This window comes from Thalassophryne amazonica, chromosome 1, assembly GCF_902500255.1.
Source record: "Thalassophryne amazonica chromosome 1, fThaAma1.1, whole genome shotgun sequence".
Taxonomy (NCBI): domain Eukaryota; kingdom Metazoa; phylum Chordata; class Actinopteri; order Batrachoidiformes; family Batrachoididae; genus Thalassophryne; species Thalassophryne amazonica.
In genome coordinates this window covers 92,994,796-93,011,283 of record NC_047103.1, presented here as the reverse complement: position 1 = coordinate 93,011,283, position 16,488 = coordinate 92,994,796, and the positions used below count along the sequence as shown (strand labels likewise).

The window sequence follows — 16,488 nt, the reverse complement described above, 5'->3', positions numbered from 1 at the left end:
GCTTAGCTCAGATAAGATAATTATAGTGGGCGATTTTAACATCCACACAGATGCTGAGAATGACAGCCTCAACACTGCATTTAATCTATTATTAGACTCTATTGGCTTTGCTCAAAAAGTAAATGAGTCCACCCACCACTTTAATCATATCTTAGATCTTGTTCTGACTTATGGTATGGAAATAGAAGACTTAACAGTATTCCCTGAAAACTCCCTTCTGTCTGATCATTTTTTAATAACATTTACATTTACTCTGATGGACTACCCAGCAGTAGGGAATAAGTTTCATTACACTAGAAGTCTTTCAGAAAGCGCTGTAACTAGGTTTAAGGATATGATTCCTTCTTTATGTTCTCTAATGCCATATAACAACACAGTGCAGAGTAGCTACCTAAACTCTGTAAGGGAGATAGAGTATCTCGTCAATAGTTTTACATCCTCATTGAAGACAACTTTGGATGCTGTAGCTCCTCTGAAAAAGACAGCCTTAAATCAGAAGTGCCTGACTCCGTGGTATAACTCACAAACTCGCAGCTTAAAGCAGATAACCCGTAAGTTGGAGAGGAAATGGCGTCTCACTAATTTAGAAGATCTTCACTTAGCCTGGAAAAAGAGTCTGTTGCTCTATAAAAAAGCCCTCCATAAAGCTAGGACATCTTACTACTCATCACTAATTGAAGAAAATAAGAACAACCCCAGGTTTCTTTTCAGCACTGTAGTCAGGCTGACAAAGAGTCAGAGCTCTATTGAGCCGAGTATTCCTTTAACTTTAACTAGTAATGACTTCATGACTTTCTTTGCTAATAAAATTTTAACTATTAGAGAAAAAATTACTCATAACCATCCCAAAGACATATCGTTCTCTTTGGCTGCTTTCAGTGATGCAGGTATTTGCTTAGACTCTTTCTCTCCGATTGTTCTGTCTGAGTTATTTTCATTAGTTACTTCCTCCAAACCATCAACATGTCTATTAGACCCCATTCCTACCAGGCTGCTCAAGGAAGCCCTACCATTAACTAATGCTTCGATCTTAAATATGATCAATCTGTCTTTATTAGTTGGCTATGTACCACAGGCTTTTAAGGTGGCAGTAATTAAACCATTACTTAAAAAGCCATCACTTGACCCAGCTATCTTAGCTAATTATAGGCCAATCTCCAACCTTCCTTTTTCTCTCAAAAATTCTTGAAAGGGTAGTTGTAAAACAGCTAACTGATCATCTGCAGAGGAATGGTCTATTTGAAGAGTTTCAGTCAGGTTTTAGAATTCATCATAGTACAGAAATAGCATTAGTGAAGGTTACAAATGATCTTCTTATGGCCTCAGATAGTGGACTCATCTCTGTGCTTGTTCTGTTAGACCTCAGTGCTGCTTTTGATACTGTTGACCATAAAATTTTATTACAGAGATTAGAGCATGCCATAGGTATTAAAGGCACTGCGCTGCGGTGGTTTGAATCATATTTATCTAATAGATTACAATTTGTTCATGTAAATAGGGAATCTTTTTCACAGACTAAGGTTAATTATGGAGTTCCACAAGGTTCTGTGCTAGGACCAATTTTATTCACTTTATACATGTTTCCCTTAGGCAGTATTATTAGACAGCATTGCTTAAATTTTCATTGTTACGCAGATGATACCCAGCTTTATCTATCCATGAAGCCAGAGGACACACACCAATTAGCTAAACTGCAGGATTGTCTTACAGACATAAAGACATGGATGACCTCTAATTTCCTGCTTTTAAACTCAGATAAAACTGAAGTTATTGTACTTGGCCCCACAAATCTTAGAAACCTGGTGTCTAACCAGATCCTTACTCTGGATGGCATTACCCTGACCTCTAGTAATACTGTGAGAAATCTTGGAGTCATTTTTGATCAGGATATGTCATTCAATGCGCATATTAAACAAATATGTAGGACTGTTTTTTTTGCATTTGTGCAATATCTCTAAAATTAGAAAGGTCTTGTCTCAGAGTGATGCTGAAAAACTAATTCATGCATTTATTTCCTCTAGGCTGGACTATTGTAATTCATTATTATCAGGTTGTCCTAAAAGTTCCCTGAAAAGCCTTCAGTTAATTCAAAATGCTGCAGCTAGAGTACTGACAGGGACTAGAAGGAGAGAGCATATCTCACCCATATTGGCCTCTCTTCATTGGCTTCCTGTTAATTCTAGAATAGAATTTAAAATTCTTCTTCTTACTTATAAGGTTTTGAATAATCAGGTCCCATCTTATCTTAGGGACCTCATAGTACCATATCACCCCAATAGAGCGCTTCGCTCTCAGACTGCAGGCTTACTTGTAGTTCCTAGGGTTTGTAAGAGTAGACTGGGAGGCAGAGCCTTCAGCTTTCAGGCTCCTCTCCTGTGGAACCAGCTCCCAATTCAGATCAGGGAGACAGACACCCTCTCTACTTTTAAGATTAGACTTAAAACTTTCCTTTTTGCTAAAGCTTATAGTTAGGGCTGGATCAGGTGACCCTGAACCATCCCTTAGTTATGCTGCTATAGACTTAGACTGCTGGGGGGTTCCCATGATGCACTATTTCTTTCTCTTTTTGCTCTGTATGCACCACTCTGCATTTAATCATTAGTGATTGATCTCTGCTCCCCTCCACAGCATGTCTTTTTCCTGGTTCTCTCCCTCAGCCCCAACCAGTCCCAGCAGAAGACTGCCCCTCCCTGAGCCTGGTTCTGCTGGAGGTTTCGTCCTGTTAAAAGGGAGTTTTTCCTTCCCACTGTCGCCAAGTGCTTGCTCACAGGGGGTCGTTTTGACCGTTGGGGTTTTTCCGTAATTATTGTATGGCCTTGCCTTACAATATAAAGTGCCTTGGGGCAACTGTTTGTTGTGATTTGGCGCTATATAAATCAAATTGATTTGATTTGATTTGATCCAGACAACCAATGACTTAAAAGGAAAATCACGAAAATTATCAGGGGTGCCAAAATGTTTGCATATAACTGTACATACATACATAGATATATACATGCATATATACCAACATATACACACACCCATGATGACGAATACCAAAAAAGCATGCATAATTAGTCAATGAACTTAAATTTACAAAATCCAACCAGACAAACAATGGCACACAACACACAATTCCGAAAGCAGTAACAAAATCAGTAAACCTAAGTCTTCAAACTATAGCAAGCAATCTGGTACAATATTAAAGTAACAAGTCCCTTTGTTTAAACAGATCCTGGACATCTTGTGGCAACAGTTAATTTTTAACTTTCTACATAATTTGTATTGTGATGTACTCTACCAAGTCCCAGAATTTTAGAATATGTAAACAGACAGACAATGGCCTTGGGCCTTGTGATGGTCGGCTTTGCCCCTGGCACAGGTGGTGCAGGCCTGGACATACTCCTGGACGTCGGCTTCCATAGACGCCCACCAGAAGCGCTGCCGGACCACTGCCACGGTCCTTCGCACCCCTGGGTGACAGGAGAGCTTGGAACCGTGACAGAAGTCAAGGACCACAGCCCTGTCCTCTGGTGGGACGTACAGTTTGTTCTTCGGACCTGTCCCCGGGTCCGGGCTTCGTGTCAGGGCCTCCCGGACGGTCTTCTCCACGTCCCAGGTAAGGGGGGCCACGACAGTGGACTCGGGGATGATGGTTTCAGGGGGGTCTGACAGCTCGGTCTTGACCTCCTCTTCGTGCACCCGGGACAGGGCGTCAGATCGTTGGTTCTTTGTCCCGGGGCGGTAGGTGATCCGGAAGTCAAAACGCCCGAAGAACAGCGACCAGCGGGCTTGCCTGGGGTTCAGGCGCTTCGCGGTCCGGATGTACTCCAGGTTCCGATGGTCCGTGAAAACCGTAAATGGTACCGATGCTCCCTCCAACAGGTGTCTCCACTCCTCAAGAGCCTCCTTCACCGCAAGAAGTTCCCGATTGCCGACGTCATAGTTCCGTTCAGCTGGGGTCAACCTGCGGGAAACGTAGGCACATGGATGGAGAACCTTGTCGGACTCCCCGCTCTGGGACAGCACGGCTCCTATCCCTGAGTCAGAGGCATCCACTTCAACAACAAACTGGCGCTTGGGATCGGGCTGCACCAGAACCGGTGCAGTCGAGAACCGGCGTTTCAACTCCCTAAACGCGGCTTCGCACCGATCCGACCAGGTGAAGGGGACTTTTGTGGAGGTCAGGGCTGTCAGGGGGCTAACTACCTGACTGTAGCCCTTGTTGAACCTCCGGTAGAAATTTGCAAAACCGAGGAACTGTTGTAGTTTCCTACGGTTCGTTGGTTGGGGCCAATCTCTCACCGCCGCAACCTTGGCCAGATCAGGGGCGACGGAGTTGGAGGAGATGATGAACCCCAAGAAAGACAAAGAAGTGCGGTGGAACTCACACTTCTCGCCCTTCACAAACAGCCAGTTCTCCAACAACCGCTGTAGGACCTGACGTACATGCTTGACATGGGTCTCAGGATCCGGAGAAAAGATGAGTATATCGTCTAGATATACGAAGACAAACCGATGCAGGAAGTCCCGCAAGATGTCATTAACCAATGCTTGGAACGTCGCGGGCGCATTGGTGAGGCCGAACGGCATGACCAGGTACTCAAAGTGACCTAACGGGGTGTTAAATGCCGTCTTCCACTCGTCTCCCTCCCGGATCCGAACCAGGTGATAAGCATTCCTGAGATCCAGTTTCGTGAAAATTTGGGCTCCATGCAGGGGCGTGAACACTGAATCCAACAGATGTAACTGGTATCGGTTGCGAACCGTGATCTCGGTCAGCCCTCTGTAATCAATGCATGGACGGAGTCCGCCGTCCTTCTTGCCCACAAAAAAGAAACCAGCACCCATCGGGGAGGTGGAGTTCCGGATCAACCCGGCAGCTAACGAGTCCCGGATGTAGGTCTCCATTGATTCACGTTCCGGACGTGAGAGGTTGTACAGCCTGCTGGACGGGTACTCAGCGCCCGGTATCAAATGAATGGCACAATCGTACGGACGGTGCGGGGGCAGCGTGAGTGCCAGATCCTTGCTGAAGACGTCAGCAAGGTCATGGTACTCGGCCGGCACCGCCGTCAGATTGGGGGGGACTGAAACCTCCTCCTTAGCAGTCACACCGGGTGGAACCGAGGATCCTAAACACTCCCGGTGGCAGGTTTCGCTCCACTGAACCACAACCCCAGACAGCCAATCAATCCGGGGATTGTGTTTTAACACCCATGGAAAACCCAAAATCACTCGGGAGGTAGAAGGTGTTACATAAAACACAATCTCCTCCCTGTGATTCCGAGACACCACCAATGTCACTGGCTGTGTCTGGTGTGTGATTAGTGGAAGAAGGGTGCCATCTAGCGCCCGCACCGACAATGGTGACGGTAAGGCCACTAGAGGGAGCCCAACCTCCTTTGCCCATCTGCTATCCAGCAGATTCCCCTCTGACCCCGTGTCCACCAGTGCTGGGGCGTGAAGGGTTAGATCCCCACTCTGGATTGTGACTGGGATTCGTGCAGATCGTCGGGGTTTCCCCACATGGGTGTTGTGACCCACCCTTAGCCCAGTCTCTAAGGACAAGTGCTGTTGTTTTGACCGTTTGGGGCATTCTCTCTGTATGTGCTCGGTAGAGCTGCAGAGAAAACACTCTCCACGGATCAGCCTCCTTTGTCTCTGATCTAATCGTTTTTTGGCCCTGCTCGTTTCCATAGCAACGTCAGCAGGGGGAGCTGTTGTCACGTGGAGAGCCCTGGCAGTGGAGCGTGGGGAAGTCGGCTTCCTTTCGGACGCGGGAGGCAGAGGGACGGCTTGTGCCTGGCCACGCCCCTCATCTCGTTCCCGTCGGTGTTCCATTAATCGGTTGTCTAACCGTATAACCAGGTCGATAAGCCCATCTAAATCCCGCGGCTCGTCCTTCGCCACCAGGTGCTCCTTAAGGACCAGAGACAGTCCATTTACAAAGGCGGCGCGGAGCGCAACAGCATTCCAGCCGGCTCGCGCTGCCGCGATGCGGAAGTCGACTGCATACTTCGCTGCGCTCCGACGCCCCTGCCGTATCGACAGCAGCACACTTGAAGCGGTCTCGCCTCTATGAGGGTGGTCGAACACCTGTCGGAACTCCCTCACAAACTCAGTATAAACCGTTAGGAGCCGTGAATTCTGCTCCCAAAGCGCCGTAGCCCAGGCGCGTGCCTCTCCTCGAAGCAAATTGATCACGTAAGCCACCCGGCTGGCGTCTGCTGCATACATGACGGGACGCTGTGAAAAGACGAGCGAGCACTGCATCAAGAAGTCCGCACACGTCTCCACACAGCCTCCATACGGCTCCGGAGGACTTATGTATGCTTCAGGGGAAGGTGGGGGGGTTCGTTGAACGACCAGCGGAATGTCTGTTTCTGGCACACAGTCAGCAGGAGGAGGTGCTGCAGCAGCGCCCTGAGCATGCGCTTCCACCTGGGCGGTGAGAGCCTCCATCCTACGATTGAGAACACTGCTCTGCTCGGTAATTAAATCCAACCGAGCGGTAAAGGCGGTTAAGATGTGCTGCAGCTCACCCAACACGCCTCCTGCTGGCGCCTGTGCACCTCGCTCTTCCATTGGCTGTTCAAGCGATGGTTGACGCCCCTCGGGATCCATGATGCTGGCCAAGAAATCCTGTTGTGAAAGTGTCGTGACACGGACCCACAACAGGGGGCGTTAATGAACGGACAATGGATAAGCCAAAAAGTAACAATTTAATGTTGTGAATCACACAACGATGTACAGACAATAACAATACAGTGACTGTCAATCAAACACCAGGTGACGTGTGGGCAGGCTCGATGATAGAAGACGTCTGGCGAGAGAAAAGCCGGATCCACACAGCTTCCACCGCCAACGGAGCTGAAGAACACCGGAGCCGCCAAGCCCTGCGCCCCAGGTGGCCGCTGTCTTCAGCAGTCAGACCCGGTACTGCTGGCAGAGAACAGAGACAGTCCAGATGAGTGTGAGGTCGCACACTCAGTAATCCCACAGTCTGTATTCAATAAAGGAGGGAGAACCTCCACCTCCAATCACACACTCATGCAGCTCCTGAGTTAACCACTTATCTGAGTGGGGTGTGAGGCGAAGCCGTCGCAGTCCACACCAAACGCCAACTCCGCAGATAAGGCACACCACAGGAAAATGGCTGCAAAAAGAGATCAGACTAATACTCAAAGTTTAAGTCAGCAGAGAAAATTACCTGATTGGTAGTTGATTTCTTGGCGGGGAGGTGGAGTTGCAGTCCGGCCTTTATGGTGGTGGTGATGAGTAGTGGATGAGTGACAGCTGGTATGGATGATGAGAGACAGCTGTCACTCCTGGTCGCTCCGACGCCCTCTCGTGCTTGAAGCCCACACTTCAAGCAGGGCGCCATCTTGTGGTGGTGGGCCAGCAGTACCTCCTCTTCAGCGGCCCACACAACACCTGGAAAATGTTTAAAACAAATTTTTGGCCATTAAAGTTAGTGATTCAGCTGACGCCCAACTATACAATTTATATATAATTACTTGATATATGTAAAACATATCAGTCCATTGAGCTACCTGTAAATATCCATATATCTGAATGAAACTTGTAGCAGTTAATATGCTTCATAAAAGGAAAAAATTAGAGGGTGGGACCTGAAAAAAGTTGAAAAAAAATATGTGTGTGTATGTGTGTGTATGTATGTATGTTTATGTGTGCAAGAATGTATATACGTATGTGTGTATATATTTCTTATTTTTATAGAATAAGGGGTTGGTATTTATAAACTTTGCTTCTGCCCTCACCCTTTTGGTCACATGGGTTCATTGTAGAGTTGTTTTGTTAAGAGTTTTTTTTTGTTTGTTTGTTTTTTTTTTTTGTCATTGTTAAATTCTGTGCCGAATAAATAAATTCATTCATTCATTCATCCATTCAACTTAAATTGCCATATATTACTTACCACAGTGTTTTCAGACGGGATGAGTGTTTGGACTCAAATGTTTTTGAAATTGTGCCATGTTTCATAGGTAGAATGAAATGTTGGGACACCAGCATTTTGAACAAAAGTTAGATTTTGGCCTTGTCTATACGGTAAAGGCATGATAACATTATGCTGACTGATGACATAGTCGAAATCAAGTTTAAATGGTCATGGCTGCAGGAAAAGGATTAGCTCTGAAATGATTTATTGGACTGTGTGAGGAAGCTGAATGCATCTGGTGTCACAACCACTGGAAGTACATCATATGGAAACAGTTCCTCCATCACCAAGCCAAAATGGCGAAACACAAAGTTGCCTGAAAGTCAATGCCCTGTGCAATGCGCAATCAACGCAACAACTTCCAACAACTTTTCTCAGTGAAAAGAAGGCTGTTAATTTATTTTCCAAAAAAATATTATTTCCTGAATTTCTTGTGTTCATGAAATTATGTTTTTCCCGTTGAATCTGAATTTCTTCTGAAAGACAGATCATGTATTTTCCTTGTGTTGACTGTGCTTAAAAGGCCAGTTGCCAACTCACTTCACTGATTTTACTGTGAGCAAACTGGAAATGTCTGTGAATGACTTGAATGACAATGAAACAGTTAAAATCTGAGTGCTAATTTGGTTCAGGTGTCGCATTGACTCAATAATAGCTTAGTTCAATCAAAGCCATTTCATTCTCACTGATACATGATCTCCCCCTCTAGCTGCCACCTTATCGTGGTGGGGGAGTTTGCGTACCCGGATGATCCTAGGAGCTATGTTGTCGGGGGCTTTGTGCTCCCTGTAGGGTCTCCCAAGGCAAACAGGTCCTAGGTGACGGGTCAGACTAAGGGCAGTTCAGAACCTCCATGACCAGTAAAAGATCAAGGACCGAGACGTCGCCCGGTATGGCGGAGCCGGGGTCCCACCCTGGAGCCAGGCCTGGGTTGGGGCTTGCGCGCGAGCGCCTGGTGGTTGGGCCTTAGCCCATGGGGCCCGGCCGGGCTCAGCCCGAAAGAGTGACGTGGGCCCGCCCTCCTGTGGGTTCACCACCTGCAGAGGGGGCCATGGGGGTCGGGTGCAGAGAGGATTGGGTGGCGGTCAAGGGCTCAGTCCATGCTCACAGCCCCTGGCTGTTGGGATGTGGAATGTCACCTCGCTAGGGGGGAAGGAGCCTGAGCTTGTGCGGGAGGTTGAGAGATACCAACTAGAGATAGTCGGGCTCACCTCCACGTACAGCTTGGGCTCTGGTACCCAACTCCTGGAGAGGGGCTGGACGTTTCATTTTTCTGGCGTCGCCCACGGGGAGAGGCAGAGAGCTGGGGTTGCATTGCTTATTGCTCCCCAACTCAGTCGCCAAGTGTTGGAGTTCACTCCGGTGAACGAGAGGGTCGCGTCCCTACGCCTTCGGGTCGGGGACAGGTCTCTCACCGTTGTCTCGGCCTACGGGCCGAGCAGCAGTGCAGAGTACGCGACCTTCCTGGAGTCCCTGGGAGGGGTACTAGATAGCACTCTGACTGGGGACTGCATTGTTCTCCTGGGGGATTTCAACTCCCACGTGGGCTGTGACAGTGAGACCTGGAGGGGGTGATCGGGAAGCACGGCCTCCCCGATCTGAACCCGAGTGGTGTTCAGTTGTTGGACTTCTGTGCTAGTCACAGTTTGTCCATCACAAACACCATGTCCGAGCACAAGGGTGTCCATAAGTGCACGTGGCACCAGGACACCCTGAGCCGGAGGTCGATGATCGACTTTGTAGTCGTATCATCTGACCTTCGGCCACGTGTCTCGGACACTCGAGTGAAGAGAGGGGCAGAGCTGCAGAGCTGTCAACTGATCACCACCTGGTGGTGAGTTGGATCCGCTGGGAGGGTAGGAAGCCCGTCAGACCTGGCAGGCCCAAACTTATTGTGAGGGTCTGCTGGGAACGACTGGCGGAACCCTCTGTCAGCGAGGTCTTCAACTCCCACCTCCGGGAGAGCTTCTCCCAGATCCCGGGGGAGGTTGGAGACATGGAGTCCGAGTGGACCATGTTCTCCACCTCCGTTGTCGATGCGGCTGCTCGTAGCTGTGGTCGCAAGGTCTCTGGTGCCTGTCGCTTCGGCAATCCCCAAACCCGGTGGTGGACACCGGAAGTAAGGGATGCCGTCAAGCTGAAGAAGGGGTCCTACTTATCTTTGTTGGTAGGTGGGACCCCAGAGGCAGCTGACAGGTACCGGCATGCCAAGTGTGCCACAGCCAGTGCAGTCACAGAGGCAAAAACTCGGGTCTGGGAGGAGTTCAGGGAGGCTATGGAGGAGGACTATCGGTCGGCCTCGAAGAGATTCTGGCAAACCGTCCGACGCCTCAGGAGGTGGAAGCAGCTCTCCACCAGCACTGTTTACGGTGCAGGTGGGGAGCTGTTGACCCTGACTGGGGATGTTGTCGGGCGGTGGAAGGAGTACTTCAAGGATTTCCTCAATCACATCGTCACGTCTTCCGAAGAGGAAGCAGAGACTGGGGACTCAGAGGCAGACTCATCCATTACCCAGGCCGAAGTCACCGAGGTGGTTAGAAAGCTCCTCGGTGGCAAGGCTCCTGGGGTGGATGAAATCCGTCCTGAGTACCTTAAGTCTCTGGATGTTGTGGGGCTGTCTTGGCTGACACACCTCTGCAACATCGCGTGGCGATCGGGGACAGTGCCTCTGGATTGGCAGACCGGGGTGGTGGTCCCTCTGTTTAAGAAGGGGGACCGGAGGGTGTCTTCCAACTATAGGGGGATCACACTCCTCAGCCTCCCCGGTAAGGTCTATTCCAGAGTACTGGAGAGGAGAATTCGACCGATGGTCGAACCTCGGATTCAGGAGGAGCAGTGTGGTTTTCGTCCTGGTCACGGCACACTGGACCAGCTCTACACGCTCCATCGGGTGCTCGAGGGTTCATGGGAGTTTGCCCAACCAGTCCACATGTGTTTTGTGGATCTGGAGAAGGCGTTCGACCGTGTCCCTTGGGGCACCCTGTGGGGTAGTGCTCCGGGAGTACGGGGTCCGGGGTCCTTTATTAAGGGCTATCCGGTCCCTGTACGACCGCAGCAGGAGCTTGGTTCGCAATGCCGGTAGTAAGTCAAACCTGTTTCCAATGCACGTTGGCCTCTGCCAGGGCTGCCCTTTGTCACTGGTTCTGTTCATTATTTTTATGGACAGAATTTCTAGTCGCAGCCAGTGTGTAGAGGGGGTCTGGTTTGGGAACCACAGAATCTCGTCTCTGCTGTTTGCGGACGATGTGGTTCTGTTGGCTTCGTCAAATCAGGACCTTCAGCGTGCACTGGGATGGTTTGCAGCTGAGTGTGAAGCGTCCAGGATGAAAATCAGCACCTCCAAATCCGAGGAAATAGTTCTCGACCGGAAAAAGGTGCTTTGCCCTCTTCAGGTCGGTGGAGTGTCCTTGCCTCAAGTGGAGGAGTTTAAGTATCTCGGGGTCTTGTTCACGAGTGAGGGACGGATGGAGCGTGAGATCGATAGACGGATCGGTGCAGCATCTGCAGTGATGCGGTCGCTGTATCGGACCGTCGTGGTGAAGAGAGAGCTGAGTAGGGGGGCAAAGCTCTCGATTTACTGATCGATCTACATTCTGATCCTCACCTATGGTCATGAGATTTGGCTCATGACCGAAAGAACGAGATCGCGAGTAAAAGCGGCCGAGATGAGTTTCCTCCGCAGGGTGGCTGGGCACTCCCTTAGAGATAAGGTGAGGAGCTCGGTCACTCGGGAGGAGCTCGGAGTCGAGCCGCTGCTCCTCCACGTCGAAAGGAGTCAGTTGAGGTGGCTCGGGCATCTTTTCCGGATGCCCCCTGGACGCCTCGCTGGAGAGGTGTTCCGGGCATGTCCCACTGGGAGGAGGCCCCGGGGAAGACCCAGGACACGCTGGAGGGACTGCATCTCTCGGCTGGCTTGGGAACGCCTTGGGGTTCCCCCAGAGGAGCTGGGGGAGGTGTGTGTGGATCGGGAGGTCTGGGCGGCTTTGCTTGAGCTGCTGCCCCCGTGACCCGACTCCGGATAAAGCGGAAGAAAATGGATGGATGGATGGATGGATGGATGATACATGATAAAACAGTGCTGACATGCAATTTTAAAACTGATTATATATACAGCTATGAATGACATTTATTCTACTACTGAATATCAGTTCAAATAATAGTCAGTCCAATATGACTATTGGTCAGTTTAACATGCATTGCTGTGCAGTTTCAAATTTTGCATAATTTTGTCCTTGCTGTGGTTTGACCTCTGTGTCATGAATGGAAGGTTGTAATGAAATGAGTACAATTTTTTTTTTCCTGATACCACGACCCTCACATGATATTACTACTGCCTATGTGCTGAACAGTTCTTGGGCAAAACACTGACCATAACTGAAACTGCTTTGTCCTGACTGACATTTAACTTCAGGTGGTCTGTAGTTGGTTCATTGACTCCTGGTCCGTCAAAGCACACTTTATGAGTGAAGAATGTGAACTGAGGTTGTTAGTGTTCACATAAAGTATTCGCCATCGTGCTAAAACAGTTGTGTTTAGACTCTTTCACCCAGTGTGTTAGCTGAATGACAAATTGTTAAAAAAAATTTACAAAGCTTTACATCCACAGTATCAATGGCAGTGATGAGAAGCATTCTGGTGTGAAGACTTCTAGTTCTGAGGGCAGCTTTTCTCTGACCGCAGTGGACTTCAAAAGCCTCAAGGTCACATGGAATCAAGAAATTAATCACAACAGAGAGAGATGGAAGGCTCAAGAAGGAAAAGGTACGGTAGGTAACTAGTCCAGTCATATTGAGACTTGACCCATCATTAATTGCAAAAAAAGTTTTTAAAATGGACAAAAAAACAGAAACGAGTGGAAGAAAATGGAAAACAACCATCAAAATGGATAGAAGAATAACCAGAATGGCAAAGGCTCACCCACTGATCAGCTCCTGGATGATCAGAGACAGTCTGGAGTTACCTGTAAGTGCTATGACAGTTAGAAGATGCCTGTGTGAAGCTAATTTATTTGCAAGAATCCCCCTCAAAGTCCCTCTGTTAAATAAAAGACTTGTGCAGAAGAGGTTACGATTTGCCAAAGAACACATCAACTGGCCTAAAGAGAAATGGAGGAATATTTTGTGGACTGATGAGAGTAAAATTGTTCTTTTTGGGTCCAAGGGCCGCAGACAGTTTGTGAGACGACCCCCCAAACTCTGAATTCAAGCCACAGTGAAGACAGTGAAGCATGGTGGTGCAAGCATCATGATATGGGCATGTTTCTCCTACTATGGTGTTGGGCCTATATATCGCATACCAGGTATCATGGATCAGTTTGGATATGTCAAAATACTTGAAGAGGTCATGTTGCCTTATGCAGAAGAGGACATGCCCTTGAAATGGGTGTTTCAACAAGACAGTGACCCCAAGCACACTAGTAAACAAGCAAAATCTTGGTTCCAAGCCAACAAAATTAATGCCTCACAGATGTGAAGAAATCATGAAAAACTGTGGTTATACAACTAAATACTAGTTTAGTGATCCACATGATTGCTAAAAAAGCAGTTTGAACATAATAGTTTTGAGTTTGTAGCATCAACAGCAGATGCTACTATTATTGTGAACACCCCCTTTTCTACTTTTTTTTACTAATAGCCCAGTTTCATAGCCTTAAGAGTGTGCATATCATGAATGCTTGGTCTTGTTGGATTTGTGAGAATCTACTGAATCTACTGGTACCTTGTTTCATGTAACAATAAGAAATATACTCAAAACCTCGATGAATCTTTTTAGTCACATAGCACTACTATTATTCTGAACACTACTGTAGATGAACAGCCTATAATTTTTTGCACCTGCGTATAAGTTTTCCCCTCTCCAATCAACTTTTTTCAAACTACGCTGTTCTCCTGAACAATGTCTTGAACGTCCCATTTTCCTCAGGCTTTCAAAGAGAAAAGCATGTTCAACAGGTGCTGGCTTCATCCTTAAATAGGGGACACCTTTTCTACTTTTTTTTTTACTAATAGTCCAATTTCATAGCCCTAAGAGAGTGCATATCATGAATGCTTGGTCTTGTTGGATTTGAGATGCAAGCCTGGATTTGATCTGCTTTGGTGAAAGAAAATCCTTCTCTGCTCTACTCCACTATGAAGCTAAGAGTAGTGATGTAAAGCTTGCACTGTGCATAATTTCTCCAATCACAGCCTCATAAGCTTATAACTTCTTCTGGGTTGTCTGAGTGTCAGTCACTCAGTTTTTGAGAACTGTCTACTCCATGCAGATTTACCATAGAGTCCCATACTGTTTGTATTTCTTTGTAATTAATGTAAATAAAGTCCAAGACATTTTCATTGGCAGCTTTACCATCAGAGAGCCTTGTCCACAACTACCACAAAAGACTCCAATCTGTCATTGATATTAAAGGGGCAATACACAGTATTAAGAACAGGGGTATGTAAACTTTGGATCAGGGTCATTTGGGTAGTTCTCTTGTCATTTTTATTTAAAAAGAGGAAACACAGTTGTTTGACAATAAATGGCTTAACCCAACCACTAACCATGAGTGAAAAAAAAGTTTTTGTGTGAGAAACCACGCATCACTGGACTTAATGACTACAGGCCGGTGGCTCTCACGTCTGTAGTCATGAAGACCTTCGAACGCCTGGTTTTATCCCACCTGAAGTCCATCACCGACCCCCTCCTGGACCCCCTTCAGTTTGCCTACAGAGCCAACAGGTCTGTAGATGACGCCATAAACCTGGCCCTGCACTCCATTCTGCAGCACCTGGACTCCCCAGGAACCTATGCTAGGATCCTGTTTGTGGACTTCAGCTCTGCATTCAACACCATCCTTCCAGCTTTGCTCCAGGACAAGCTTTCTCTGCTCCACGTGCCCAACTCCACATGCAGGTGGATCACAGACTTCCTGATGGACCTGAGTCAGTGTGTGAGGCTGGGAAAGAATGTCTCGAACACTCGGGCTCTCAGCACAGGATCTCCACAGGGCTGTGTCCTTTCCCCTCTGCTCTTCTCCCTGTACACTAACTGCTGCACCTCCAGCCACGACTCTGTAAAGCTCATCAAGTTTGCGGACGACACCACCCTCATCGGACTCATTTCGGATGGGGATGACTCTGCCTACAGAAGGGAGGTGGACCGGCTGGTGACCTGGTGCAGCAGCAACAACTTGGAGCTCAACGCCCAGAAAACAGTCGAGATGATCGTGGACTTCAGGAAAGCCACAGCCCCCCCGCCCTCCCTCACCCTCACCAACAGCCCCATCACCACTGTGGTCTGTCACCGCTTCCTCGGCACCACCAGCACCCAGGACCTCAAGTGGGAGTCAACCATCAGCTCCCTCATCCAGAATGCCCAGCAGAGGATGTACTTACTGCGGCAGCTGAAGAAGGCCAAGCTGCCTGTCCAGCTGATGGTGCAGTTCTACACGGCCATCGTCGAGTCCATCCTCTGCTCCTCCATCACGGTGTGGTACACCGGGGCCACAGCCAGGGACAGACACAGACTGCAGCGCATTGTGGCCTCTGCTGAGAAGGTGATCGGCTGTAGCCTTCCATCTCTCCACGACCTGCACGTCTCCAGGACTCTGGGCTGAGCAGGTCCGATCACAGCTGACCCTTCTCACCCTGCACACGGTCTGTTCAAACCACTCCCCTCGGGCAGGAGGCTACGGTCCATCCGGATCAGAACCTCCCGCCATAAGAACAGTTTCTTCCCCTCTGCCGTTAGACTCATGAACTCCTCATAACTCAGTCACCTTAAGCTTAACTCTGTCACTTTATCATCTTATCACGGGTCACTTTAGACAGAGTACTTTGGTTTTTAATTGCACTCCTCCCACTGCACTGTTTTTTCTGTTTCTCTGTTTTTCTGTTGCACACAGCCTTTCATATTTCATATTTCTTTTTTTATCTTAGATTTTATCTTATTTTGACACATATGTTATATTTTATCTTAGCATTTTATCTCTTCTTAATGTTGCACCATTGTACCGAAGCAAATTCCTAATCTGTGAATCCTGTTCACTGGCAATGGCAATAAACTTCTTCTGATTCTGATTCATATTCTCTAAAAAGTGGCCAAAAAAGCAAAACTTCTGCCAGGGTATGTAAATGTTTGTGCACAACTGTAGCTTTTAAATGCCCTAACCCACTTATACCATGTCAGTATTAAAAACAAAACATTTCTATCAAACTACAGAAAATAAAATGAAAACAATACAATACTCAATGCTTACTTGAATACTTTGAATACTTTAAGATAGATTTTTTTAGTACATTTTTTTTTAATGATTCATATTGGTGCTCTGTTTGAGCTCTAGCTCCAAACTGTTCCACAAATCCACCCCACAGATTGATATGCACATCCTTCTCTTACTAGTTTGATTTCTAATTTTGGTTTTGTTTTGTTTTTTCCAAGTTCAGTTCTCCTCTCAAATTATAGCCACCTTCTCTTCCCATAAACAGATTTTGTATATTTTTCAGCAGTAAATTGTTTCTGCCTTTGTGCATGAGTTGTGATGTTTTAAATTTTAACAAATCCATAAA

General features: G+C 47.7%; 1 protein-coding gene across 1 annotated transcript in view; it reads left to right on the top strand.

Moving 5' to 3' along the window:
* Nucleotides 1-16,488, top strand: part of LOC117509399 (calcium/calmodulin-dependent 3',5'-cyclic nucleotide phosphodiesterase 1C-like) — a 296,954-nt gene that overhangs the window by 244,729 nt on the left and 35,737 nt on the right. Inside the window, exon 13 of the mRNA XM_034169110.1 lies at nt 12,535-12,708. Coding sequence (XP_034025001.1) covers nt 12,535-12,708 — 174 coding nt within the window. The remainder of the gene's footprint in view (nt 1-12,534; nt 12,709-16,488) is intronic.